We start from the raw sequence: 27,729 nt of genomic DNA, 5'->3' as shown, positions 1-27,729 counted from the left end.
TGAGTGACATTCTAGTCTTGTTTATTCCCCCAATTATAGATGTCAGCTGCTGTAGTTAGTAGTACAGATAAGTTTTTCAAATACTTTTGGGTAATTGAAGCTTCAGAAATGCATAGATGTTCTAAACACTTATGTTTAATGTATTTTCATGGACCTTTTTCCCCATCACCCAACTTGTGGTAGCTATATTTTCACCCCTACTATTTCTGTCACAATGGTATTTGTTACAAACCAAGTTTTGTGTAATAATAATAGAGGAGAAAAGCTTAATTTGCATATATTAAATATAGGAAAGCAGATAAGTCATTGTAAATGCAGGACAAATTATGTTTTGATTGCTTCAGCTGAAAGTTACATCTTAATTGAAGAGTAAGTTTATAAAGTTTCGGAAACTTCTGTAAGATATCTATAGTGGCTTCTCTTAAAGTAAGTCATTACCTGAATCTACCGTATTTAACCGCTGCACTTATCTAGACCCTCTACCCCCATCGAGTCTTCTAACATGATGTGGCAGCCATTTGAGCCTCAGACACAATCTTTATACTTTGTTTTGTTTAGCTTTGTCCAAGCCTGGCTTTTTGCAGTAACTCTGACCGTTGGTTATTATATCATGACAAAGCAGTGAAAAGCAGTGTGAAAAAGCAGTACAGGTTTACTTCTGATGTTTTTGTACATTAGTTGGCTTAAAGTATCTTCGGGTATGATCTTCACTTTCAGTATAGGAAGCATCCAGAAGACCAGTCTAGATGAGCTTCCCTAGATGGGTCCTTTTGACGAAGTTGACCTATTTGCTCTAGATATTTTTTTGAGAGATCTGATGTTTTTGAATGTGATTAAAAATAAACATGGTTTTGTTCCTCTTTTTTTAAAAATTAATATGCTTTTTTAAAACTACTTTTATACTCTAATAAGTGTTTGGGAGATGGATGAGTGACACTAGTAAATATAACTAGATTTTAATAAACAAGTATTAAGTATGAATCTCAAGTCAGATTTGTGGTTTGGTGTTGCAGTTTAAAGGAAATACAAATGGAATACATTTTTGGGGTGCCTGTCTGGCTTAGTCAGAAGAGCATGTGACTCTTGATCTCAGGGTCTTGAGTTCGAGCCCCACATTGGGTGTAGAGATTACTTAAATAAATAAAAACTTCGAAAAAAAAGAATGGAGTGCATTTTTATAGCATAGCCTTTACATGCAGATTGTTTCTCCTAAATATTCTTTACCTTCTAATATATAAGTATCATTATTATGTTCTTCATACAGTCAGGCCATTACAACAAGTGTAAAAGTTTTTCAATATTCTACCTGGATTAGTATTTGGAATTATCAGAGGATATTAATGTTGTGAATTATCTTTCTTCTTCCTTGATTTTTGAGATGCTCAATGGAAATAGTATAATCTGTAAAACTGTGGAAGAGTAAATAATTCAGGCTAAGTTAAACCTGTAGTAAAACAGAAAATAAACTTTCCACTTTGTGTTGAATTTATGTAAGCAGTACCTATGAAAATAATACTTGATAGTGTATGGACTTTGCAAAAAAGATTGCATCTGCTTATTTGAAACATGACCTCATGTGATTGCCTTGACCATATTTGGGATTATCAACTTTTGAAACCACATTCAGTTGCTCTCTTTTTTCCCACTTAAAGGACCAGCAAAAAAAAATATGATATTGATCAGATTAAACACCACCAGCTTTAAGAGACCTGCAGTTCATCAACATAGATTTAAGTGCCTACCAGTTATAGGATCTATCCTTTGCTAGTCCTTGGTCTCCAAACACAGGAAGAAAAGGTGGCTTCCCTGAAGAAGCTCACTGTCTAGTGGAGGAGGTAGAAAAGTAAACACATTATCATAACTGGCGTGGAAGGAGCTGTGGTTGAGGTAAGCTTTTGGCACTGTTATCTAAGCTCCCCTGAGGAAAGTCTGAGAGAGTGAATGGCAATTACATGATGGTAGAGGAGGGGAAGATGGCAAAAGACCTTTTAGTCAGAATAAACAGCATACCCAGATCCTTTAAAAGAGGGCAGATGGGACTGGCTGGGATGTGAGTGGGAGGGAGGGAATAAGATAGGGAGGGAGGAGGCGAGCAAAGTATGAATGGAGGAAGGAATGCCAAATGCCTTGCAGGTGCCTGATCCTGAGGGTGTTATAGTCCATGCTAATGAGTTTGGGCTTTATTCTGAGTACACCATTAAAGGGTTTTATGCAGGCAAGTAACATAATCAGGTTGGCCCCTCAAAGCTCATTCTAAAATTTAAGATAGAACAAGATGGGTAGGATAAAATTTAAGTTGATAGGAAAAAAGACTATTCTCTTATGTAAAATGTTTAAAAAAAATCACATTTTTTTCAGCATTTTCCTCAAAGAGTGCTTTGCTTGGTTTTCCAAATCCAGGGTTCTTAAAGCCTTTCTTGGTTTAGAAATGATCAAATAAGAAAAGGCATTACAGAGCCCCTTTCCTGGCTCTTATTTGGTCCCTCAGCTTGGGGATTTACAGTGATTTTAAAGGTTTGAAGGCATTTGGGGGACAGATGGCAGTTATTGAGCCATACAGTGTGAGCTCATCACTTTCAGAAAAACAAACCAGGTAAGTGAGGTACACATTAGAAGCAGGAAAGTTTTAAGAAAGGACTTCAGACTTGCAGATTTTTTCATTTTCTTAGGTAAATGAAAACAGACTATTATATTGTCATTATAAATACAAATTAAAGTTTATAAAATAAAGATGAGAGAGAAAGTAGAATTTAGAAGGACTTGTAAGAGATCTGCAGTGGCAACTGGTAATCGAGGAAACAGAGCAGGTCTGTGGTGAGTCAGAGGAGAAATTGCATTTTGAACATATAGTGTGAGTGCCTGCAGAACAGTCATAGAGGATGGTTGTATAAATGTGTAGCTTAAGATTTCCAGAGGAAGATCGGAACCAGGATGATCTGTCAACTTGTACTCCATGTTAGGGAGCAAGTCACATGAGCCAGAGATTGCCCCCCCCCAAGGGTTAAAGCATAGGGGGAGTTTCGCCCGTAGTCAGTGCTCTCTGCTAAATGACGTAATGTTTTTCTTTGTTCAAAGGTAGTCTAGCTAAAGCCAAGTTGTAATCTGCTCTGGATTTAAAAATTGAGGCTCAAATGAGTTACTCTGTTTACTCTCAGAATTTGAGAATCTGTGCATCCCCAGAGTTGGTTTATTTTTGCCCTTACTTTCTTATGCTTATTTCTTACTCTTTATTTGCACCCTTTTCTTGAACAGTTAGGAAAACATTCAAATATTTGCTGTTAGGTAATAGAGAGAAAGACAGGCCCAAGAAAGGCGTACTAACACCTGGGGCCTTTTTTCTAGCTTTTTCTCTCACAAGTAATACTGAGCCATCATTTGGGTACAGCTTTCATTTCTATCTGGAACATCAGTGTCAAACTGAGTTTGGAGGGATATAAAGAAATAAAGCTGACAGAATGTCTGAGTGACTCAGTATGATTCAGTGCCACACTTCCAAATTTCAACTTTCATCCCCAAACCAACCTTGAGCCTTGCATGGAATGGAAAATACATATAAATTTTATAATAACACTTTGAAAACCTCACTTGATACAGTATTTTTCTATTAGGAAAACCAAGGAGTACCCTCGGGAGTGCTTGACAAATGGAATTGGTTTAGAGAAAAGATGGTCGGTTCAGGGTCAGGTGGTAAAAGGATCTCTGTGGGGAGCTGTGGGACAAGGGAAGAATGGAATTAGATCACAGGCAGGTCGAATTAGCAGTCACAGGATCTTGAGTATTTAATCACCAACAAAGACGAAGATACCAGGTATGCAAAGCTGAGAATTGTGGAGGGTGACTGCTGGGGGAGAAGCACAGGGATAAATTGGAAGGAAGCCCAGAGTTAATGAACGTGGGTCTTTCAGAAAAGGAGGAGGGCAGAAGACACATTGAGGGAATACCCGCGAACCAGAAGTCACCCAGAAAAGCAATTATTAAACTTCACGTCACTCACGGATCAACTACCTGTGGCATTCAAGTAGATATAAGATCTCAAACTGAACTGAGCAGTTCAAAACTGACCTCTATACACTGGTTTTCTAGGATATTTGATTGTCCAAAAATCTAGAGAGATAAAACAGTATGGACAGTACAGGAGCATACCCAGCAGATGCGAGGCTAGGGGAGCCTTCATTTGGCCTCTATAATCAATGTTGTGACCCAAGCAAATTACTTAACCTTTTTTGTTCTTCAGGGGTATCTCATCCATAAAATGAAGAAGCTGGGTTTGATCTGTAAAAGTCTTTTAGCTGTAAAATAAGTGTATTTTTCTGTAGCAACCCTTACCTTCTGCCTCTTACTCTTTTTGAAGGGAAGTACATTGTATTGGGGAGTTTATAAAAAGCTGACCTCCTCCGTTGTTTTTAGGAAAATGCCCTGCCAGCCGTGGGCCCTGGATAGGTATTCAGCATTAGGGGTAGGATTACAGCCCCAAATCTTATCACTCACATTTTAAACTAGACCTGCCTCATTTCTCAATAAACTCAATGTATTAATCGTCTAACTTAGAAAATTGGTTCATTAGAGAATTCTCACATTTTATAACCTAGAGATTCATATTTTAAGAAACTTTTACACCTTCGGTAGATAAGGTACTAGATATTAGCACTTACTCAGCAAATTCTAATCTTGCCATCTAATAGATGTCAACTCAGTTTTGTAAATGCCAAAAAAAGGTGAAAATTTGGTGCCATTGAGAAAAGAGCAACTTAAAATACTGGTTTAAATGATATTGCTACTCTGGCCTCCAGGCTTCCTGTGGGAAAAAGAGAGGCCACTGTTGGATGTTAACCCTGTACTTTTCATAAGGCTTTTTTTCAGCAGCACTTCTTTGTGGCAGAGAATAAATGAAAAGAAAATGAAGACAACTGAATTTATGTTTTCAAATACTTACATTGAGGCTAGACAATCAGCAGTTCCAGAATTAAGACATCTAATCCTTGCAAAATGACATCACTGGGTAGCTACCAGTGTCCAGGGGAAACAAACAGTGGTCTTGGTTTTGATCTTGGATTAGCAAACATTGTAACGTCAACCTGCTTCTCTAGAAGGGCTTTTGGTCAGGAGGTCAAGGAGTAGTCAGATTAAGGTTTTTTAAATACCTCCATTAAATTAAGCAAGAAATATTACAGGGAAGTAGGCCTTGGTACTTTCTTAACAGACTTCAAAGAAAAGATGTACTTTGAGGTATGACTGAGGTATTTTATCATTTTTTGTTTGATCCAGTTTTCTAAGGCATGTTAGAAGAATAACTAACATGGCACATGTCTTTCCTCCCTTCCTCCAAATGAAGATAACCACTAACCAGTCTGGTTACCCCACTAAAACTTTGCCATCCTTTATAACACTTGGCTTGTCACACTGTTGCATGAAACTTCTTCCTTTCCATTGTACTGAGCATGAATGATATGTAGCAAGATTGAAATATTCTCCACAAACAAACTTTTGTATATGCTTTTGAGATGTAACATTTCTGCTCAGGGCTCTGTTGCTTTTTTACAGAATCCATTTTCCAATTAAAAAATAACATATTAAGAGAGTCTTCTTTTTACCAATTAGGTCAAAGTCCTAAAATTTTAAGACCCAAACCCCATGGTTTAGAGCGAACTGATTCACAAACCATAGGTGACTTTGCTACAAGGAGAAAGGGTATGTACATTAGCACCGCATGCTGGATGGGGCATTGGGAATTTATTTTGTGGTGGTTTTTTTCTTTAAAAAGTTAAGGAGAAGAGCCTTAAGTATGACTGCTGTTGTGAATAAAGCTTCCTAGCACATTATTTCTAAAGTGAATGCTTCTCATAATGTGTGTCTTCCCCCATTGTGTCTTTTCATAGACACAAGTCTACTTGTTATGCCATTAACAGCAGCATGTTAAATTTGATAATATTTAGTCTTGTCCTTTTGCATTATTCTTTTAACCTTTTGGACATCAATACATTGTTTGCTTTAAGCCTGTGATCTACTTGTGAGTTCCAAATGCTTCCTTTATTTATATGTAACGTGCTACGTATTCTGTCCTGAGACAAAATACAGAATCACTTCCCATGGATTAATTATTTATTCCACTACTTAGAATTTGACAGGTAAATTGCCAGTAGCCTTTGGGTTTCAAAAAAAAGTGAAACATAAGAGTTAAAGAATTACATTCACTAAGCACAGTATTCTGTGCATGTCTATTTTAAGTATATAGGTGAGCAAAATTTAAACTCAGACTTAATCTAGTCTTCAGAAAAATCACATTGAGTTTTTTGTTTGAATAGACTAAAATACTCATAAGCCCAGTGAATCTACATAGTCCTTTTAAATGACCACCTATTTTAAAGTTTGATGGTAGTTGTAACATAGTTGATTAAAAGTATGAGGTGAGTAAAAGTATGTCCATATATGGATAAAAACTAGAAGAAGAAAACCTAGAAAAGTGAAATTTTTTTCTTTGGAGTGTCAGGATGAAAGGTAAAGTATTTACCTAACATGTTTAAATAGTCTCCCAAAATATAATTCATATTAACATATAGTTTTAGTTCTTTAGTTCATTTAGTTAATTTCTGAAGAATGTTGTATTCTTTAAGGGCTGAGAGCTCTGTGGTATTTACTAGCATGGTAATTATCTGTTGTAATAATGAGGTAAATAAGCAAAGACCACTTTATAAATGAAGCCAATAAGAATATTAGTGTTTATTATTATTTAATTTGGTAAAGAATATTGTTGGTTAAATAAGCTAAAAATTCAAGGTAATTTTTAATAATGGTCTCTGAGAGCTGAGTTTGAGTCTCAAAATATTATTATTGCTTTCTTTTATTTGTTTTCAGACTGGGCTTGAATTAGTTTAAAAGAATTGGTCACTTCTTTTTTCAGTTTTTGATTTTAGCAGAGTTTGGTATTTAATACCTTCAATACATCATTTTATATATATAGTTGTATAACTGATGCTTCAGTGTTGGAGAATAGAAATGTTTTCACATAAAAGATGAAAGCTTCATACTTGGGGATCAAAATACTTTTTTAAAAAAAAGGAAATAAAGAAATATGAAACGTATACATCAAGTAACTAAAGGAATATGGTCACATTACCCTTTCTTCTCATTTAGTTTACTTTCATAAAATATTAAATTAACAAGCAACATGTTGTAATAGAACTTTAGACTTTGAGTCAACAACCATGAAACATTATTAAATTTAGCTTTTGTCGCTAATTATTTAGCTGTGTCACCTTGGGCAAATCATGCAACATCAGCTCATTTCATGTGTGAAACCAGCTGGTCTTAGGTGTACTCTGGCTATACCATATAAGTAGAGAGAGTGAGGATCTTGTTTTGTTTTCCAAATTTCTGTGTACTGAAGCCTCTTTTTCTCTCTTTCATTTCAGTCAAGCCAGCACCTTTAGAAATAAAACCTTTGCCGGAATGGGAAGAGCTACAAGCCCCAGTTAGATCTCCCATCACTAGGAGTTTTGCTCGAGAGTAAGTGTGTGTTTAAAATATGTACTTTGATTGGTCACTATAATGGAAAATAACTGGAACAGTGGTTCCCAAAATATGGTCTGGAAAGCCTGCCCTTTTGGGGTTCTGTAAAGTCAAATTCTTATTAAGATGCCACGATGTCTTTTGCCTTTTCCACTCTTTTTCTCTCATGAGTATGTGCCGAAGTTTTCCGAAGGCTACATAGTGTTTAGTCATATCTCTGGGACAGATAATAAATAGAAAATATTTGTATACTCTTGTGGTATTTTTTTGTTTGTTTTTATGTATAAGTCTTTTTTTAAATTCAGTTAATTAACATATAATATCTTACTAGTTTCAGAGGTAGAGGTCAGTGATTCATCAGTCTTACATGTTACCCAGTGCTCATTCATCACATCCTTCCTTAATGTCCATCACCCAGTTACCCCATCCCCCCACCTCCCTTCCCTTCAGCAACCTTCAGTTTGTTACCTGTGATTAAGAATTTCTTATGGTTTGTCTCCCTCTCCGGTTTCATCTTGTATGATTTTTTCTTCTTTTCCCCATGATCCTCTGTAGATTCCACATATGAGTGAGATCATATGATAATTCTGTCTCTCATTGACTTATTTAGCTTAGTTTGAGTTCTATCCACATTTTTGCAAATGGCAAGATTTCTTTTTTTTTTTTTTTTTTTTGATGGTGGAGTACTATTCCATTGTATATACATATATACCACATCTTCTTTATCCATTCATCTGTTGATGGACATCTAGCCTCTTTCCATAGTTTGGCTATTATGGACTTGTGGACAGTGCTGCTATAAACATTCCAGGTGCACTTGCCCCTTCAGATCACTGCATTTGTACATTTGGGGTAAATACCCAGTAGTGCAGTTGCTGGGTCATAGGATAGGTCTATTTTCAAATTTTGGGGGATCCTCCATACTGTTTTCCAGACTGGCTGCACCAGCTTGCATTCCCACCAGCAGTGTAGGAGGGTCTGCCTTTCTCTACATCCTCTCCAACATCTGTCATTTCCTGACTTGTTAATTTTAGCCATTCTGACTGGTGTGAGGTGATATCTCATTAAGGTTTTGATTTGTATTTCCCTGATGCCGAGTGATGTGGAGCACTTTTTCATGTTGTTGGCCATTTGGGTGTCTTTTTTGCAGAAATGTCTGTTCATGTCTTCTGCCCATTTCTTGATTGGATGATTTGTTCTTTGGGTGTTGAATTTGATAAGTTCTTTATAGATTTTGGGTACTAGCCCTTTATCTAATAAGACATTTGCAAATATCTTCTCCCATTCTGTCAGTTGTCTTTGTGGGTTTTTTTTTTTCCTGTTTCCTTTGTTGTGCAAAAGCTTTTTGTCTTGATGAAGTCCCAGTAGTTCATTTTTGCCTTTGAAGATATGTCTAGCAAGAACTTGCTATGTCTGAGGACGAAGAGGTTGCTGCCAGTGTTCTCTAAGATTTTGATGGATTCCTGTCTCACATTTAGGTCTTTCATCCATTTTGAGTCTATCTTTGTGTATATAGTGGTATAAAGTGGTCAAGTTTCATTGCTCTGCATGTGGCTGTCCAAAGTTTGGAACACCATTTGTTGAAGAGACTGCCTTTTTTTCCATTGGACAATCTTTCCTCCTTTGTCGAAGATTAGTTGACCAAGAATCTCTGAGGGTCCATATCTGGGCTCTCTATTCTGTTGCATTGATCTATGTGTCTGTTTTTGTGCCAGTACCATACTCTCTTGATGATTACAGCTTTGTAATAGAGCTTGAATTCCGAGAGTATGATGCTACCAGCTTTGGTTTTCTTTTTCAACATTCCTTTGGCTATTCAGGGTCTTTTCTGGTTCCTTACAAATTTTAGGGTTATTTGTTCAGTTCTGTGAAAAAAGTTGATGGTATTTTGAAGGGGGTTACAATGAATTTCTCTAGGTAGCATAGACATTTTAATAATATTTGTTCTTCCAGTTCATGACTTGGAATGTTTTTCCATTGCTTTGTGTTGTCCTCAATTTCTTTCATGAGTGGTCTATAGTTTTCAGAGAACAGATCTTTGCTTCTTTGTTTAGGTTCATTCCTAGGTATCTTATGGGTTTTGGTGCAATTGTAAATGGGATCAGCTCCTTAATTTCTCTTTCTTCTGTCTCATTGTTAGTGTATAGAAATGCAAGCGATTTCTGTGCATTGATTTTATTTCCTGCCACTTTGCTGAATTCTTTTATGAGTTCTAGCAATTTTGGGGTAGAGTCTTTTTGGTTTTCCACATAGAGTATCATATCATCTGCAAAGAGTGAGAGTTTGACTTCCTTGCCAATTTGGATGCCTTTTATTTCTTGTTGTTGTGTGCTTGCTGGGGTTAGAACTTCTAATACTATGATGAACAACAGTGGTGAGAGTGGACATCCCTAGCATGTACCTGACCTTAGGGGGAAAGCTCTTAGTTTTTCCCCAACGAGAATGATATTTGCTGTGAGTTTCCGTAGATAGCTTTTATGATATTGAGGTGTGTACCTTCTATCCCTACACTGTGGAGAGTTTTGATCAAGAAAAAATGCTGTACTTTGTCGAATGCTTTTTCTGCATCTGTTGAATCATATGGTTCTTGTCCCTTCTTTTATTAATGTAGTGTATCACAGTGATTTATTTCTGAATGTTGAACCACGATTGCGTCCCAGGAATAAATTCCACTTGGTCGTAGTGAATAATCCTTTTAATGTACTGTTAGACCTATTGGCTAGTATTTTGGTGATAATTTTTACATCCATGTTCTTCCGTAATATTGGTCTGTAATTCTTCTTTTTGGTGGGGTCTTTGTCTGGCTTGGGGATCAAGGTAATGCTGGCCTCATAAAAAGAGTTTGGGAGCTTTCCTTCCATTACTATTTTTTTGAAACAACTTTATAGTAAGTATTAATTCTTCTTTTGGTGTTTGGTAGAATTCCCCTGGGAAGCCATCTGGCCCTTGGCTCTTGTTTGTTGGGAGATTTTTTATTATTCAGTTTCCTTGCTGGTTACCAGTCTGTTGGGTTTTCTATTTCTTCCTGGCTCAGTTTTGGTAGTTTATACATCTCGAGGAGTACATCCATTGCCTGATTTGTTGGCATATAATTGGTCATAATGTGTTCTTATAATTGTTTCTATTTCTTCAGTGTAATCTCTCCTCTTTCACTCATGATTTTGTTTATTTGGGTCCTTTCTCTTTTCTTTCTTGTAAGTCTGGCCCAGGGTTTATCAATCTTATTAATTCTTTCAAAGAACCAACTCCTAATTTCGTTGATTTGTTCTACTGTTCTTTGGTTTCTATTTCATTGATTTCTGCACTGATCTTTATGATTTCTCTTCCCCTGCTGGGTTTATGCTTTCTTTGCTGTTCTTTCTTCAGCTCCTTAGGTGTAAGGTTAGGTTGTGTATTTGAGACCTTTCTTGTTTCTTGAGAAAGGCTTGTATTGCTATATACTTTCCTCTTAGCACCACCTTTTCTGTGTCCCAGAGATTTCGAACAGTTGTGCTTTCATTTTCATTTGTTTCCATGCATTTTTTTTAATTCTTCTTTAATTCCCTGGTTGACTCATTTATTCTTTAATAGGATGCTCTTTAGCCTCCATGAATTTGAGTTCTTTCCAACTTTCCTCTTGTGATTGAGTTCTAGTTTCAAAGCATTGTGGTCTGAAAATATGTAGGGAATGATCCCAATCTTTTGGTACTGATTGAAACCTGATTTTTGACCCAGGATATGATCTATTCTGGAGAATGTTCCATGTGCACTAGAGAAGAATGTGTGTTCTGTTGCTTTGGGATGGAATGTTGTGAATATATCTGTGATATCGATCTGTCCATTTCAGTGAGTAGGGAGTTAAAGTCCCCAATATTATTGTATAATTGTATTATTGTGTAATTGTATAATTATCAACCTGTTTCTTTAATTTGTTATTAATTGGTTTATATAATTGACTGCTCCCAGGTTAGGGGCATACATATTTATAATTTTTAGATATTCTTGTTGGATAGACCCTTTAATTATGATATAGTGCCTTTCCTCATCTTTTATTACAGTTTTTGGTTTAAAATCGAATTTGTCTGATACAAGGATTGCTACTCCATTTTTCTTTGGATGTCCATTAGCATGATAAATGGTTTTCAGCCCCTTCACTTTCAATCTGGGGGTGTCTTCCAGTCTAAAATGAGTCTTTACAGATAGCATATCCACAGTTCTTGCTTTTTTATCTAGTTTGATACCCTGTGTCTTTTGACTGGGGACATTTAGCCTATTTACCTGCAGGGTAACTATTGAAAGATATGAATTTAGTGCCACTCTATTGCTTGTAAAGTGACTGTTTCTGTATATTGTCTCTGTTGCTTTCTGGTGTATGTTACCTTTAGGTTTTCTCTTTGCTTAGAGGATCCCTTTCAGTATTTCCTGTAAGGTTGGTTTGGTGTTTGCAAATTCTTTTAGTTTTTGTTTGTCCTGGAAGCTTTTTATCTCTCTTTCTGTTTTCAATGACAGCCTGGCTGGTTGTAGTATTCTTGGCTGCATATTTTTCTTGTTTAGTGCCTGGAATGTATCATGCCAAGTCCTTTCTGGCCTTCTAGGTGTCTTTGGATAGGTCTGCTGCCAATCTAATGTTCTGCCCTTTTAGGTTATAGACCTCTTGTCCCAAGTCACTTTCAGCATTTTCTCTTTGTCACCGAGATTTCCAAGTCTCACTATTATATGTTGAGGTGTTGACCTATTTTTATTGATTTTGAGAAGGGTTCTCTGTGCCTCCTGGATTTTGATGCCTGTTTTCGTCACAAATTAGGGAAGTTCTCCGCTATAATTTGCTCCAGTCTATCTTCTGCCCCTCTCTCTCTTTCTTCTTCGTATGGGATCACAATTATTCTAATATTGTTTGGTCTTATGATATCACTTATTTCTCAAATTCTCCCCTTGTGTTCCAGTAGTTGTTTCTTCCTCTTTTTCTCAGCTTCTTTGTTCTCCATCATTTGACTTTCTATATCACTAATTCTCTCTTCTGTCTCACCTATCCTAGCAGTTAGACCCTCTGTTTTTTTATTGCATCATTAATAGCCTTTTTGATTTCAGCTTGGTCAGATCTTAGTTCTTTTATTTCTCCAGAAAGGGATTTTCTAGTGTCATCTATGTTTTTATTCAATCCCAGCTAGTATCTTTATAATCGTTATTCTGAACTGTAGTTCTAACATCTTAACTTATGTCTGTCCTAATTAGGTTTCTGGCCATAAGTTCTGCCTCTTGTTCTCTTTTTTGAGTTGAGTTTTTCCGTCTTGTCATTCTTGCAGAAAGTGGTTGCTTTTCTATTTGTAGAGTTGCAACTATTCTTTTCTTACCTCTCCAGTTGAGTTCTCAGTTGTTCAGAATTATTTGATAGCTATTTAGCTAAATTCCTGGGACCAGACAAAATTAAGGTCTCCAACTCCTCTGCCATCTTGGACTATTACTCTTGTGTTTTTAAAAAATTTATATTATTTGTAATATGGTAAATAGGTGTAACCCAAATAAACAGTGTTCTTTGGGGTTCTCAATAATTCTTAAGGGTGTAAATGGTTCACAAGACTAGAAATTTCTGAGACCCACTGATCTGGAAAATATGGCAGTTTCTCGTGGGGGTTATTTAATCAAGATTTTTTAAAATATGTGTAGGGAAATGAATGAATATGTGAAGTTACAGACCTGCATTAAATATGTGTTAGTGTTTTATGTGTTCATATAGCTAGTTCTTTTTAACTAGGAACTCTTCAATATTTCTTTTCGCATCTGTGACTTTCTACTTATCCCCAAATCACTGACAGTACTTTTTTTGTTCTTCACAAGGAACTTGATGCCTGAAGATATACTATGTGCATTTGAATGTATGCAATAAATTTCATTAAAATAAATGTGTATTATAAATGATTGTAAACTTCCATGATATTTCTGAAAGAATGTAAACTGTCACTCATTTTTATTTTGGAAGTGATTTTAGAAATTGTCCAGGTTTAGGTTTGTAACAGTGGTTTCTATAATTAGCTCCTCTAGGTTTCCCTTGTCTCCCCGACCGGACTCAGTGCACAGCACAACTTCAAGCAGTGACTCCCACGACAGTGAAGAGAATTATGTTCCCATGAACCCAAACCTGTCCAGCGAGGACTCAGTACGTAAAGTCTTTACAAGCAGCCATTCCAGGTCCTGCAGGCCAGGACCTTTCTTCCCATCTCTACATCTTACCCTTACATCCTTCTTTATATACTTAACAAAGGATAGAAGACAACTTTTTAAAGTGCTTCTTAAATAATAAATGCTTCTTAAATAATAAGCTTCTTAAATAATAATATGATAAAGTTTAAAACCAATAAAGTGTCAGTGTGTAATATCAGCATCTATAAAGTAGATTAGAATGAGTTAAAAATCATAAAATTTTATAGTTATATTTATTTTAAGATATATTTAATTTTTGAAACTATTCAAAAAAATATAGTGGAGTATTGCGCAATGCAGTTCTCTAGGCCCACTGTACCCTTAGAATGAAATGATCTTATATAAGAGGTCTTTGACAATCTTTCAGTAATATACCCTTAGGAGTGACTTAAAGATTACAGACCTGATTTGTTTCAGATTGGCTTTACAAACCTGATTTGTTTCAGAATGGCTGTATTACCATAAGGCACAAGAATTTTATAACTGTAGCAAGCTTGTGTTCCGTCGAAATTTTAAGTTGCCAGAAAATACTTCAGATATTTAAGAATAAAATCTGATTTTAATGTTTAAAAATATTTTACTTTTATTTTCCCTCAAATCAGATTCAGTGCTTGCTCTGTTACTTGTATTTTAGTAGATGAGTATATCAGTTAGGATTAGATTCACCGCTGAGTAACAAAAAATAATCAGTTATGATTAGATTCACCTCTGAGTAACAAAAAGTAAACAAATAACAGTGATTTAAAATAGATGTTTATTTCTCCTCATGTAAGAGGCCAGAGAGAGTCAAGCCATGGTTGTTGTGGCAGAGCCCTGTTCTACAGAGTCCTTGGGGACTCTGACCCCTTCCAGCTCTCCCATCCACCATTTTCTAGGTATGGCTCACAAGCTCATAGAACAAGGTCGTCCTGCACCAGCAGTTCACATTCTAAGCTTCAGGATAGAGCACAGTCTATCTGCTTATAAAGAAGGTTCCCAGAAACTGCTGTACACACTATGTGGCCACATAAATATGAAGGGGGCTGGGAAACATCCTTTCTTCTGAGGGACAGTGGGCCTGGCTAAAAACCCATTCACATGAGAGAAGGAAAGGCAGCCGCTAGGGCACAACCAGGTAGTATCTGCCAAGGTAAGCAAACATGTCATATCAAAATTAGGAATGGGTAACATTTTAGTGGCTTTATTTTCTTTAGAGTGATACTCTAGAGGTTCAAATAGAAAAGTCCATTTCTAGCAACAAATTTGTTTTACATCTTTAATGTACTTTAGGCAAAAACAGGTTCCTTATAAAAATGAAATGATTTGAAAAGCTTGATGTGGTGCTTAAATTAATTAACTTTGAAATATCAAATGTATATGATGTTCAAAATGAATAAGATAATTTAAAATATTTACATCAGTCCTGGATTAGAATACAAACTAGCTATATCAATAATCCTTTCATTGATTTTTAAGGCAGTTTTTACTAATTGGTTTCTGCTTTTGCATTTATATTTTTTTAATTTGATAAGTGGGGTTTTACTTTTATTAACTTATTTTTTTCTCATCATAGTAAAAAGACTGGTAAAAGTCTACATAAATCCTCAGTGTGGTATCAGAGTACATACTGTCATCAATTTTTATCTTTACCTGGTTGAATGGATTTTTTTTAATTACAAAAGCAATTGTTTTCTGAGATACTAAAAGAGTTTCCTTTTGCCCAAAATAGTAAATTACCATAAAAATCTTAGAAAGGACATGTAATAGGCAAGTTTGGAAATGTGATTTGTCATGACTTAGTGTTAGGTGAAAGGAAAACATGAGAAAGAAAAACATTACATTCAGAAAGTCAAAGAAAATAAAATTATTCTTTTATAACTTGTGCATTAAGCCAGAAAGATACTTTTGCCTGCCAGCCAATGATTTTCTAAAGTACTTAGGTCCTAAGTGTTAGAAATAAGCAAAAATATTCCTGGTGAAAACACACACACACACACACCCCTCGCCCTACACAATAGAAAAGCCAACCACCATTTCCATATACTCCTGCTGCCAGCTGTAAGAGTTCATCATAGTCCGGACAATTCTTCCTTAGAAAAGAATGTGATATAGTTACAACAATGTTTTCCATACCTCTTGGGAGTTAGTGCATTAATGGAATACCATAGAAATTCACAAGATCTCATTATGCTAGGACAGATGAAGTCAGTAAAAAATTGTCTTGGAGAAGTTGAGACAGGATCAGATCAAATCAGATCAGATCAAATCTGTCTTATGCCTACAATGAAGATTAAATTCGGTACATTGAAGATTCAAAGCATGATACATTTCCATACTGGTGATCATAGAGCAGGTGGTGTTTAATGAAACCATGATGCTGCCTATTAATTTATACAGAGATCCAAAGTCAGGCATTCATGAAGTGAACCCTTAATATGACACTTGAAATTTGTGTGACTGTACATCACTACTAAAGATATAAATATTGTTATATAACAATAACAACAAAAATATGTTCAACAATTTTCCATACTTTAAAAAGAACTTTAGAAAACCAAAGCACTACTGTTTTTTGTTTTGTTTTTTTTTTAATTCACAGAACATTATGATCATTCCTAGAATCTTAGGGTTTTTTTAAACTGTTTTGGGAAAACAGTGGGTTAAGGACTAGAAAGCAGAGACAGGCTGTTTTTGGTTGAGATTAGAACAAGAGTAAATGGACTACCTTGCAGGGAACCAAATTTTAATAATACTTAAAGATGAACAAATTTCCAATTCTAATAATAACTAGACAGAAAACAGTTTAACTAGCAATTCTGAGAAATTCTCTTTAGGAACAATTTGTTGAGTTTAAAGGTGTACATCATATAAGCTCATAGGCTCCTTTGATAGTCTTTCCATACTATGAACAACTGTAGGTATTTCCAGTTAGGGGAATTCCAGGTATGGGTTCTTTCATGAGTCACATTTGAATACAAAATTTTACACACACACACTTCTGCTTGATTTTTTATGTGAGAATGAAATATGGAGTCATTCAGAAAAAAAAATCAGTTTTTTTATGAATTAGGAAAAAAAAGGGAGAGGGATTTAATACCTATAATTGAGCAGCAAAACTTGCTTACACGTTTTTGTGCCTTGCATGTTACTGTCAATATTTTTTTAATGCTTTATCAGTAGTAGTTCATAGATTTGGTCAAAAGATCTATTCCTACAAATAGAGTCCTCACATTCAGTCCTGTAGCTGCTCCTACATAAGTATACTGTGTACAGTATGAAATATACACAGTAGACTGCACAGTATTGGGTCTGTGGGTACATGCAGTTCAGACCACATCCTGCTCACCAGGCCATGGACCCTGGCACAGATCTCTGTAGACCTGCAGACAGGAGTACCTTCTCTAATTCACAAAAATGTTTCACACTGGCTGTTAGCACCCCTGCTTCAAAAGAGGAAATGAATTCAGTGTTTTTCTAGCAATTTCCTTAGCCTGAACCACAGTTTACTTTGTTTAACTTGAGCTAGAAGAAAAGGAGTAGCAATATAAAAGGATCAAGAGGGGGCACCTGGGTAGCTTGGTCAAGCATCCAACTCTGATTTCAATTTCAGCTCAGGTGATGAACTCAGGGAGTCCTGAGATCAAGCCCTGCCTGGGGCTGTGGGCTGGATATGGAGCCTGGTTAAGATTCTCTCTTTCCCTCTCTCCACCCAACCCCTGCTGGTATGTGTGCTCTCTTTAAAAAAAAAAAAAGAAGAAGAAGAAGAACAAAACCAGATTTATGGAGTTTCCAAATTGCTTTGTTTATTATAACAAGTATAACGTTTAAATATATTACATCATTATGGTTTTCTTCAGAAGTATGAGATAATATGTGAATATTCATATGTACATGATAGAAGACGCAAGGATGGAAGCTGCTAATGTCCTGACTACAAGATGTCCAGAATATTTCTAGGTGAGGTTGGAAGCAGCAAGGCAGGGAAACAAGGCATTTGTTGGCACACATTTGGAACTATTGTAATTAGCGTAGAGGGTATATGAAGGGGCATAAATTCATGTCATCCTTTCCTTCCTGTTCAGCCTTCAAGTTCCTAACAGCTTGTTTCTTTTGCATTTTGCTGTCTCAGGCTTTTTCATTTTTATCATTTATTGGTGTCCTCTATCTTCTTTTTCCTTTATCTTTTTTTAGAGAGTAGCTCTTCAATTGTACAATTCCTATTAAGACAGAAGAAATAAGGCTAAAGAGAAGACAAAAGAAATGAAGTGGTAAAAATTCCAGATGGTTAAAACAAAACAGACTTTGCCAGTGCAATAATCGTTTATAGCCTTTAGTTAATATACATATTCTAAACTAATTTCAATGTGAGAGCTTTTTTTTTTTTAAAGATTTATCAATTTATTTATTTGAGAGAGAGAGAGAGAGAGCACGCAGGTAAGCAGGAGGAGGGACAGAGGGAGAGGGAGACTCCAGCAGACTCCCTGCTGAGCACAGAGCCAATCGCATGACCCTGACATCATGACCTGAGCTGAAACCAAGAGTCAGTCACTCAACTTACTGAGCCACCCAAGTGCCCCAAAATGAAAGCTTTTCAATAAAATATAGGACTTTTTAAAGACTTTAATTAGAAAGCAAGGAGTGAAAGGATCTGGTAGTTTAAAAATGTAATTGAGTAAAGATACCATTTTAATAATGTTCAGGTGGCACTCTCACAACTAATTGTAGCTTGATGTTTCAGTCTTAGTTTGAACAGTTTGACTTTTTAAACTACATTTAACTTGCTCTAAGCTAAATTATAACTAATTTTATTAATATTACTTATTTTCCTTGGTTATTTAACTTTCTAAGCAGACGTTGTTTTAAACCATATCCTCTTGAAATAAATATTTTGGCTTTAGTAGATGACGATGAACAAGATAAGCAGTATGTCTCATGGATGTCCAACAGTTGATCTGTTGTATTACCATTTTCAGAATCTTTTTGGCAGTAATAGTCTTGACGGAAGAAGCAGTCCTATGGTCAAGCCCAAAGGAGACAAACAAGTGGAATACCTAGATCTAGATTTAGATTCTGGGAAATCCACACCACCACGTAAGGTAAGTGAAATCTCATTCTATAAAAACAATTAGCTCACCTTTTTTAAACCCACAGAATCATGTTTCCTTTGAGGAAATTTTATTAGTATGTTTAATTTAAACTTAATAAAGTCTATTACTTAATATTGTTTCATGAATCACAATTAACAAAGTTATGGAGATAAGAAGTTGCTTTTTTTCCTTTTTTATGTTATAGAAATGATATACTTCTATTTTAGTGGTTATTTTTGAAGTGCTTGCTTAGCTAAATCTGAAGTTATTCATTATCTTCATACTCTTTCCATTGTTAGCTCACCTTACTCCCCTTCTGACATATGTGCTATTTTTGACCAAAGTTTTGCTTTTTTCCATTTCTTAAATCCACAAATTACACAATAGTAGTAGTAGTAGTAATAGTAGTATTCTTATAATATAGACAGTGTTTACTTACATTTTCCTCATACTTGCAAACTTCTCTTTCTTACCATTTCTTCTTGTATTTTAGCCCTTCCTCCCATATTCATTTTTTCTTTCTTTTTTTCTGTTTTTCTTGAGAGAGGTGGACTGGGGAGGGGTGGGGAGAACATGTGAGGAGAAGGAAAGAGAATCTTAAGCAGGCTTCACACCCAGCACAGAGCCCAACTCAGAGCTCGATCTCACAACCCTGAGATCATGACCGGAGCTGAAATCAAGAGTTGGATGCTTAACCCCGGTTAATCATTTTTTCTTCCTCCTGAAATACATCTTTTAGAAGTTCCTCTTGGGGGAAGGAGGGAGAGATTCTTGCAATTATTGTGTGAGTGAAAAAGTCTATATTTTGTCCTTGTTCTTGAAAAAGTTTTTTTGAGTTCACAGTTCTTGATTAGCAATAAATTTCTCTCAACACATAGAAGACACTGTTCACTATCATCTGGTTTCCATTGTTCCTGTTGAAAAATATGCTGTCAATCTAATTATAGTTCCTTTATAGATAATTTGTCTTTTTTTGTCTGGCTGATGTTAAGATCTTTTCTGTATCTTTAGTATTCTACAGATTTACTACAATGTACCTAGACATAGATTCCTTTTTATTTATCATGCTTGATGGAAGTTGTACTGTTTTTATGTCCGGGTTTGTATTAATCAATGCTGGAAAAGTCCTAGTCATTATCTCTTTTTTTTTTCCAGTAATTACTTCTTTAAATCCAGCTTTTCAGCTATTCCTCTTATCCTCTCATTTGAGGTTTCTTATTACAGATTAGTTAGAACTTACTCTATTTTCCATACATCTTCACCTTTTCATATTTTCTTTCTATTCATCTCTTTGTGCTTCTCTGGATAATTTTTTTTGATCTGTCACCAAGTTCACTATCACAGTTATCATGTTTAACCCATTCTTTAATTTTTAATTTCAGTTATTTCATTTTTATTTCTAAAATGAAATTTTGCTTGTTTTTTAAAAATATACCTAGCTGTTTTGAATAGTTTCTTACTCCTTTTATTTAGTTTTCTTGATTCCTTTAAAGATTTTGTGCATATATATTTTATACTGTTTATTGTCATTTCAGTCCTTGGAGGTCTAAATCTGTGTTTATTCTTTCTGCTCACTCTTTTTTTTTTTTTTTTTTTTTTTAGTAATTCTTTCTGCTCACTCTTTATAGCTTATTTCCTTACATGTTTTATTCCTTTTTTTTTGCAAATTCATTTTCCTGAGTGTATCTGTGAGAATCTTGCAGACCTAAATTTCCTTCAAAATAGATTTGCATTTTCTTCCTCTGGGAAGCACTGTGGGACCACCTCAGTTCTCTTTAAGGGTCCCTAGCTTAACAGGATGGTCTCAGATTGGGCATGCCATCCCATCCAGGGCCTCCTAATTGCATTGCTGAGATTGACATTCATCCTAAAGATAACTGTAAAGTTTACCGTGAGCAGCTCTTTGTCTCTCTGTTTTCCTCACACCTTGGGTATTTCTGTTACACTCCAGAGAGCCCAGCAGTGCTTTAAAAATTATATGTGTCTTAGGTTAGGTAGTATTTAGTTGTATTTTAGAAAATAAGAGGTCCTGGGGTACCTGGATGTCTCAGTCGGTTAAGCATCTACCTTTGGGCTCAGGTCATGATCCAGGGTCCTGCTCCCTGCTCAGCGGGAATCCTGTTTCTTTCTCTCCCTCTGCCACTCCCCCTACTTGGCGCAGTCTCTCTCTCCCTCAAATAAATAAATAAAACCTTAAAAAAAAAAAAAGGTAAGAGATCCTGTCAGCCTATGTAGTTTGCCATTCTTGAGATACTGCTTTTCAAAAAACATTTCTTAGCTCCAAAAGTAAACACTGATACATGTTCTAAGGACTTGAAAAAGTGAAGCTTCAGCTAGAGGGAGAAGTAAGCTGTGTATCTTAACATGAACCAAGGGTCTGCAATCCCTCTTTTCTAAGAGTTCCATCTGTGTGGGAGCATTAGTCTGTGTTCTTATATATAGTAATTTTAAATTTAAGGGGAAAACAATGTACAATTAGAAAAAAAACATTTTTAGATTGAGGTAATGTTACTTTGTGTGTATGTGTGTGTATGACCCAATAAGATTTCAAGAGTTATTCACAGCATGTGACTGTCTTGCATTTTTTTTAAATTTTTTTATTTTTTATAAACATATATTTTTATTGTCTTGCATTTTAAGACTAAATTTTACTCAGAACTCTTTTATATGTGGGGCTTTTTGGTGTTCTTCTTTGCTTTTTAGCAAAAGAGCAGTGGCTCGGGCAGCAGTGTGGCTGATGAGAGAGTAGATTATGTTGTGGTTGACCAACAGAAGACCTTGGCTCTAAAGAGCACCCGGGAAGCCTGGACAGACGGGAGACAGTCCACAGAATCAGAAACACCAGCCAAGATTGTGAAATGAAAATACTGCTTTGCTGATTCTGAACAAAAGAGAACTGAATTGTAGAGATAAATCCTGTTTAACTGAAGAAGACTTGGCACTTCTAGATAGATCCTCAACTGAGTAGAATTGAAGTCAAAGGACCTTTCAGACATAATCAAACAATTTAAACTGTAAATGGTGCTTTGTGGTATCTGAACAATTCATAACATGTAAATAATATGGGAAAATAGTGTTGTTTAGCTCCCAGAGAAACATTTGTTCCATAGTTAACTCACTAGTAGTATTACTGTATTTATGTACTTTTTCATTTAAAACATTGGTTTGGGTATTCCCAAATGTTCCTTAACATAATTCCTTTGGGAGTTCTTGTTTTTCCTCACACTACTCTATATAACAATACTAAGTCAACTAAGCTACTTTTAGATTTGGAAATTGCTCTTTAAAGTGCACTCTAACAACATTAAAATGAGAAGTAGATCCACAATTTACCTTTCTACCCGAAACTTCAGGTGATAACCCATTAGCTTAAACCATAGAGTACAGTTGGACTCATCATTCACTGCCTTCCAGAATGCTGTGGATAATCATGTACTGGTGTCAGGAACTAATTCTCTGGTTCATGTACATTTAGTTTTCAGTGGCGGAACTTTATTATATTTTGTTTATTACAGTGTTTCTGATTCATTGAGTGAAGATTCTGCCAGGTGGGGTCTTGCATCTTGGAAAGACTGAATAATTACACTGTCAAGTAAGACTGTAGATCACTTACAGCATGCAGTGATGATGTGCTCTCACACTTGTTAACGTGTATTAAACTTTACATTATTTGCAAAACGTAGGTTATGTAACTAATCAGGTACGTACCAGGCACCGATGTGCTAATACACTGATCAGGTTCAGATAATGAGCTTTAGTTGTGTTCTTGTAAGTCCTAATATTGGTTTCCAGTTTGGACCTAATGAAACATTCACTGTTAGTTATAGCAACATACTGTGATTTTTTTAATTAGACAGTAATTCAGATTTATTACTCTTAAAAATGAAATTCTATCTTTTGACACCATAGTGCCCTTTCTATGATTTTTTTAGCTTTACTTTATATTCTTCTTGGCCTTATATTTAAATCCCTATGCAATTAATATTTTATATCTACATTTTAAAAAATAGATGTTCTATAAGTGATTCTCATATGTAGCACTTATTGCTTTTCCAGTAAAAGAATTAAGGATTTTGTACTGTAATTTCTATTCACTGCCCTAATTCAAGAAATATTGAAGCATTGCTATAATGTGAAATCTTATAGTCATGGACCTCTTCCAACCAGATATCTCAAACGACCTAAGGAATTATATAATTCTTTCTCACCTATAATATGGTCCTGTGATATGGATATCAAAACCACAAATTTTTTATAGTGAGGCTATAGTTGTATTTATCTGTTTTGGCTTTGCAGTGTAATTTAGAAAGCAGGTATAGTTGTTTGCTTGTTTTTTAACTAAGTTACATACAATCTTTTACTGATTTGAGACTTACTAACAGTTTTTGGAGGGGGCGGAGATAGGCGTGCCCACAGCTGAGGCATGATTCCCTCCATTCAGACCTCTAACTGTTGCCTAAGTACATAGATGTACCCTGATATCTGGTCTCTTGGCCATAGTACTGTGCCTAATCAATGTAATGGGTTTATTTCCCCAATTCATGAACTAAAAAATGTTCATAACAAGATGAATTGTAGACTAGTAACATTTGATGCTTTTAAATGTTTGCGTCTTTTTAAATGAAAACTAAAACCCAGGAGTGAATTTCCAGGTGGATCTTTAAATAAAAAGACTGTTTGAATTTGGTGTGTGTAAGCTGTTTTGTAATGAAACCACAAAATAAAATCCAAAATTACTGAAATGTGCCTAAACTATTAAAACACACAGCACACTTGTGTAAAATTGCTAAATTACGTTACGTGGAAGATGAATGCATTTTCAGATTTAGAACACAACAGTAAATATATTCAGTAAGTATATTATCAATTCAAAGGTGGAAATACTGTTTAAAGCTGCCTATCAAGAGTCTAAGGCAAATAGACTGACTTTTTTTAGTGTGGGTTTTCCATTTTTTACAAGTTCTCATTTTTTAAGACATGCACCACTCTAATTTGTAGAAGTTTTCCCACTGTGCAGAATAATTTAAGAATTGAAATGTATTAGGCAGTTAGTTTTAGAAAACGTAATCACATTAAAACATTGTATTAACGAATTAAAAGACAGTTTCTTATAGAGCCTCATTTTCCAAACATTTTTTTAGCAGTGGAATCTTCAATAAAATTTTGTGTAACGCCAACACATGAAGTCTGAAAAGTTTGTTTTATCAATGTAAATATTTTGGGTTCACATTTAAGTTGATTTATCTTAATCCATTACTAGGAATAAAATTTGCGAGTAACACAAATGTGTAATTGGCATTATAGAGTTGGCCAAAAACTTCAGCAGCCAATTTGTTTTATTTGCATATTATCAGGAAAGATTTGATTCACACGAACTTAAGTAAGTGTAAATAATAGCAGGTTTTAAGAACACATCTCAGAATGTTCTTTAATTAGAGATAGCTGAAGTTGTATTCCAAGGTTTAAAAAAAACCATTCTTGTAGTGGAAGTTAATACATACACAGTCTTCAGTGTGGTTAAGAAAAAGGGGGGGACAAATGCACATTAGAATGTGCATTTTTATTGTTTTAAAAATACACATTCATAAAAACAAAAATTTTTAAAACCCTAATCACCTCCAAAAAGCTGAGTTTTAGCCAGGCAAGATATGGAAACCACTGGTTAATCATGTGAGTCACATTATAAGTCAGAAGTGTTTTTCTCCCACGTGTTTGATGTTGTGTATTTTTTATTTCTTACTTTGAAAAACAGTAAAATTTTATGAGATTTTGAATACCAAAGCACAGTTCTGCTTTTAAGAATGGAAATTTAAACTTGAATAATTTAAGCTACTTAACCCATGGAAGGTATCACTTAGTAAGCTGTAAAAGATGGTTTTTATCTACACTCTGTACATCTTCATCAATACTAGATAAGCTACTGTGAGCATTTTAGAGAATTCCATAAGGTACTGCTATGAATGTGTGTGTGTGTATAGCGTTGTATTTAATCATAGACTAAATTTGATAGAAAAACACTGCTATACTTGCACATTAAGATCATAAGTCTATTTCTTGTGGACTCTATAATTAATGGGGGTCACAATCTTCATATTCATAAATGCATTTAAACTGGAAATTGAACACAGTGTTTGTATTTATTTTTCTGCTAGTAGGAAGTTGTCTGCTTACCCCCCTTTAATGAAAACAGTATTTTTGATATTTTTTAAAATAGTAGCTACTTTATACCTGTACACTGTACCATAGACAGTGATCTCAATTCTCGGATGCTTTCGAATGCTCTTAGTGCCTCTTTCTTTGGCCCACTGAAAGTATCGGTATTAGTATTTTGAATGAATACAAAACCTCTAGAAATTCAGAGACAACAAAGTCTCTTCTAACTCTGTCTTTGGGTCATTCTGGTGGGTCTTGTCCTTTATTGTCAAATAAGCAGTTGGGTCCATAGCAGGAATTGTACATATGACCAAATCAAGTGGCTACAGAGAGAGAGACATATATATACTTACATACATATCTTAGGGTAAGACTGTCAATAACATCTGATATGTTATATGTAAATCTGTATATAATTTAAAACACTTGACAGCTCTGAAATGAAAAGCCATGGTGTAAATGAATAATGTTGACATTATAGACTTGATAGCATGAGAAGCTGATTGCCAGGTTGTGGAGATAATTGGTTTTTACTCTGACTAAAAATGTTTCTGTATTCCTACAGCTTGAAATAATTTAGCTTGTCTTCTTTTCCATAAACTTAACTTTCTTTAGGTTCATTATAATGTCTGTTATGAGTTTGAACAAACTGTTTAGTCAAGGGATTAACGTAGCTTCTACTTTCTTTCCCTAAAAAGATGTAGCTTTGTGTAAGTTGTTGTGACCTTCATCAATTGTTGATAATCATCCCAAATTTCGACAGCAAAATCTTATGTATGTTTATTTTCCCTCCTTTGCACAAATTTTTTTGTAAAGATCCAATTGTAGGTATTTTCTGCTACCAAATAAAACTTTTCAAACAATTTGGCTTCAAGACTGTAACTAGTCAGTTTGGATACCAAGACTGTGAACTAAGGAAGACATATAAGTTTATATTTGTAACCCTTCTTTAGAGTCTACCTAAATAAAATAAAAAAAAAACAATTCTTCCATTTACTATTCGTTGTCCCTTGAACAACATAGGTTTGACCTGTGTGGGTCCACTTATTCACAAATTCTTTTTAGTAAATAGGAACAGTGCTCTATTTTCTTATGATTTGGGTTTTTTTTTTTTAAGATTTTATTTATTTGACAGAGATCACATGTAGACAGAGAGGCAGGCAGAGAAAGAGGGGGAAGCAGGCACCCCGCTGAGCAGAGAGCCTGATACGGGGCTCTATCCCAGGACCCTGAGAACATGACCTCAGTGGAAGGCAGATGTTTAACCAACCCACTGAGCCACCCAGGTGCCCCCCTTATGATTTTCTTAATAGCATTTTTCTAGCTTTATTTATTGTAAGAATACAGTATATAATGCACATAACACCAAATACGAGTTAATTGACAGTTTATATTATCAGTAAGGCATTTGGTCAACAGTAGGTTATTTAGGGATGCCTGGGTGAATCATTTGGTTAGTGTCTGCCTTTGGCTCAAATCATGATCTCAGGGTCTTGGGATCGAGTCCCACATCGGGCTTCTTGCTCAGCTGGGAGCCTGCTTCTCCTTCTGCCTGTAACTCCCCTTGCTTGTGTGCTTTCCCTCTCTCTCTCTCTCTCTCTTTCCCTCTAACAAATAAATAAATAAAATCTTAAAACACACACACACACACAATAGATTATTAGTAGTTAAGTGTTAGGGAAATCAACAGTTAATGTAGGCTTTTAATTGTGCAAGGAAGGGGTCAGCATCCCTAAAGGGTCAGCTGTACTTTCCCAGCCCTACTTCCATAGGGTCACTCCTTTTCTGCCACCAGGATCTCACTAGATCACGATGAAATACAATCATCACACTCTAACTCAATAAGAAAAACCTCTGAGATGGTTGCCACGTGCATAGGCCCTTGTTAGGCCTTCATTTAGCCCAAGTACTTCCACCCTTTCGTTGAGTAAAAGGCCAATAAATAAGGGTCTGCATGCAGCCTTTTCCATCAGAAAATACTTTTTATACATATAAAACATGACTTGGGAAGTGGTAACTGGCTGGGCTTCTCCATTTCTGTGAGAGTTTTCAAACATCTGCAGTACTTCATAAACACCAAGGATCATGTCGGTCCTTTGGCCTACTCATGCCAGCATCTTGCAACTGACTCATTAGATCGTATTTGGGCAGTTTGGGGAATGTAAAGTTATCTTTTTTGAGATCATTCACTCCTCATCTGTGTTCCTGTCACCTTGTAGGTGGTGAAACTTCTATTTGCATATTATTTCTTTGGGAAAAAAGCTGCTGTCTCTGATAAACACTTTTTGAGTTACAGTTTTATTAGGAGAGTTTTATAGAGAATAACTTGGCTCTTCTGTGGATATGTTATTGCTTACTTAAAAGCTGTCAGTGATGGGAGGAATTCTATTAACTTTTGATGGGTAACATTCCTCCCTTATTTCCCTTTTTTAATATTAAAAAATATTTTTGTAATAAAGTAAGTGAACATATATAGGAAACTAAGTTTCTAAGTTGTGTTTCTATATTTCATGAGAACAGGGTTTTATTACTATTACAGTGATTATGTTGTTGATTAACTCTTAGCATCATGTTCTCTGATTTTGCATTCTATGTGATGCCCAGAACATTTGGAATACTCAATGTGAGGGATGTACAGTGTTCAGAAAAGAAAACGAAGCAAATCCCCAAAAAAGCCCACTTTCTCAAGTACAGTATTGTGGTGGCTGTATCAAGTTGGCAAGGCTATGGTGCCCATGTGTTTGTTCAAACACTAGTCTAGATGTTGCTGTGAAGTATGTCATAAATGTCATTAAAGCATATCACTCTCTGTAATGTGGCTAGGCCT

The 27,729-nt window shown here is 35.4% G+C and overlaps 1 protein-coding gene across 5 annotated transcripts in view; it reads left to right on the top strand.

Annotated features, from left to right (window-relative positions):
- The window catches only part of GAB1 (GRB2 associated binding protein 1), a 125,408-nt gene extending 99,643 nt beyond the window's left edge, over nt 1-25,765 (top strand). For 4 of the 5 annotated variants that reach the window (XM_059176258.1, XM_059176282.1, XM_059176289.1 and 1 more), the window contains 5 exons: nt 5,599-5,688; nt 7,410-7,503; nt 13,516-13,639; nt 18,636-18,758; nt 21,453-25,765. In XM_059176258.1, the coding sequence (XP_059032241.1) occupies nt 5,599-5,688; nt 7,410-7,503; nt 13,516-13,639; nt 18,636-18,758; nt 21,453-21,611 (590 nt within the window). In that variant the 3' untranslated portion in view covers nt 21,612-25,765. The remainder of the gene's footprint in view (nt 1-5,598; nt 5,689-7,409; nt 7,504-13,515; nt 13,640-18,635; nt 18,759-21,452) is intronic. The other variant, XM_059176266.1, reaches the window with a different exon arrangement.
- The last annotated feature ends 1,964 nt before the right edge of the window (nt 25,766-27,729 follow it).

The sequence above is a fragment of the Mustela lutreola genome, chromosome 1 (assembly GCF_030435805.1).
Source record: "Mustela lutreola isolate mMusLut2 chromosome 1, mMusLut2.pri, whole genome shotgun sequence".
NCBI lineage: Eukaryota > Metazoa > Chordata > Mammalia > Carnivora > Mustelidae > Mustela > Mustela lutreola.
This window is presented reverse-complemented; position numbering and strand designations above follow the sequence as displayed.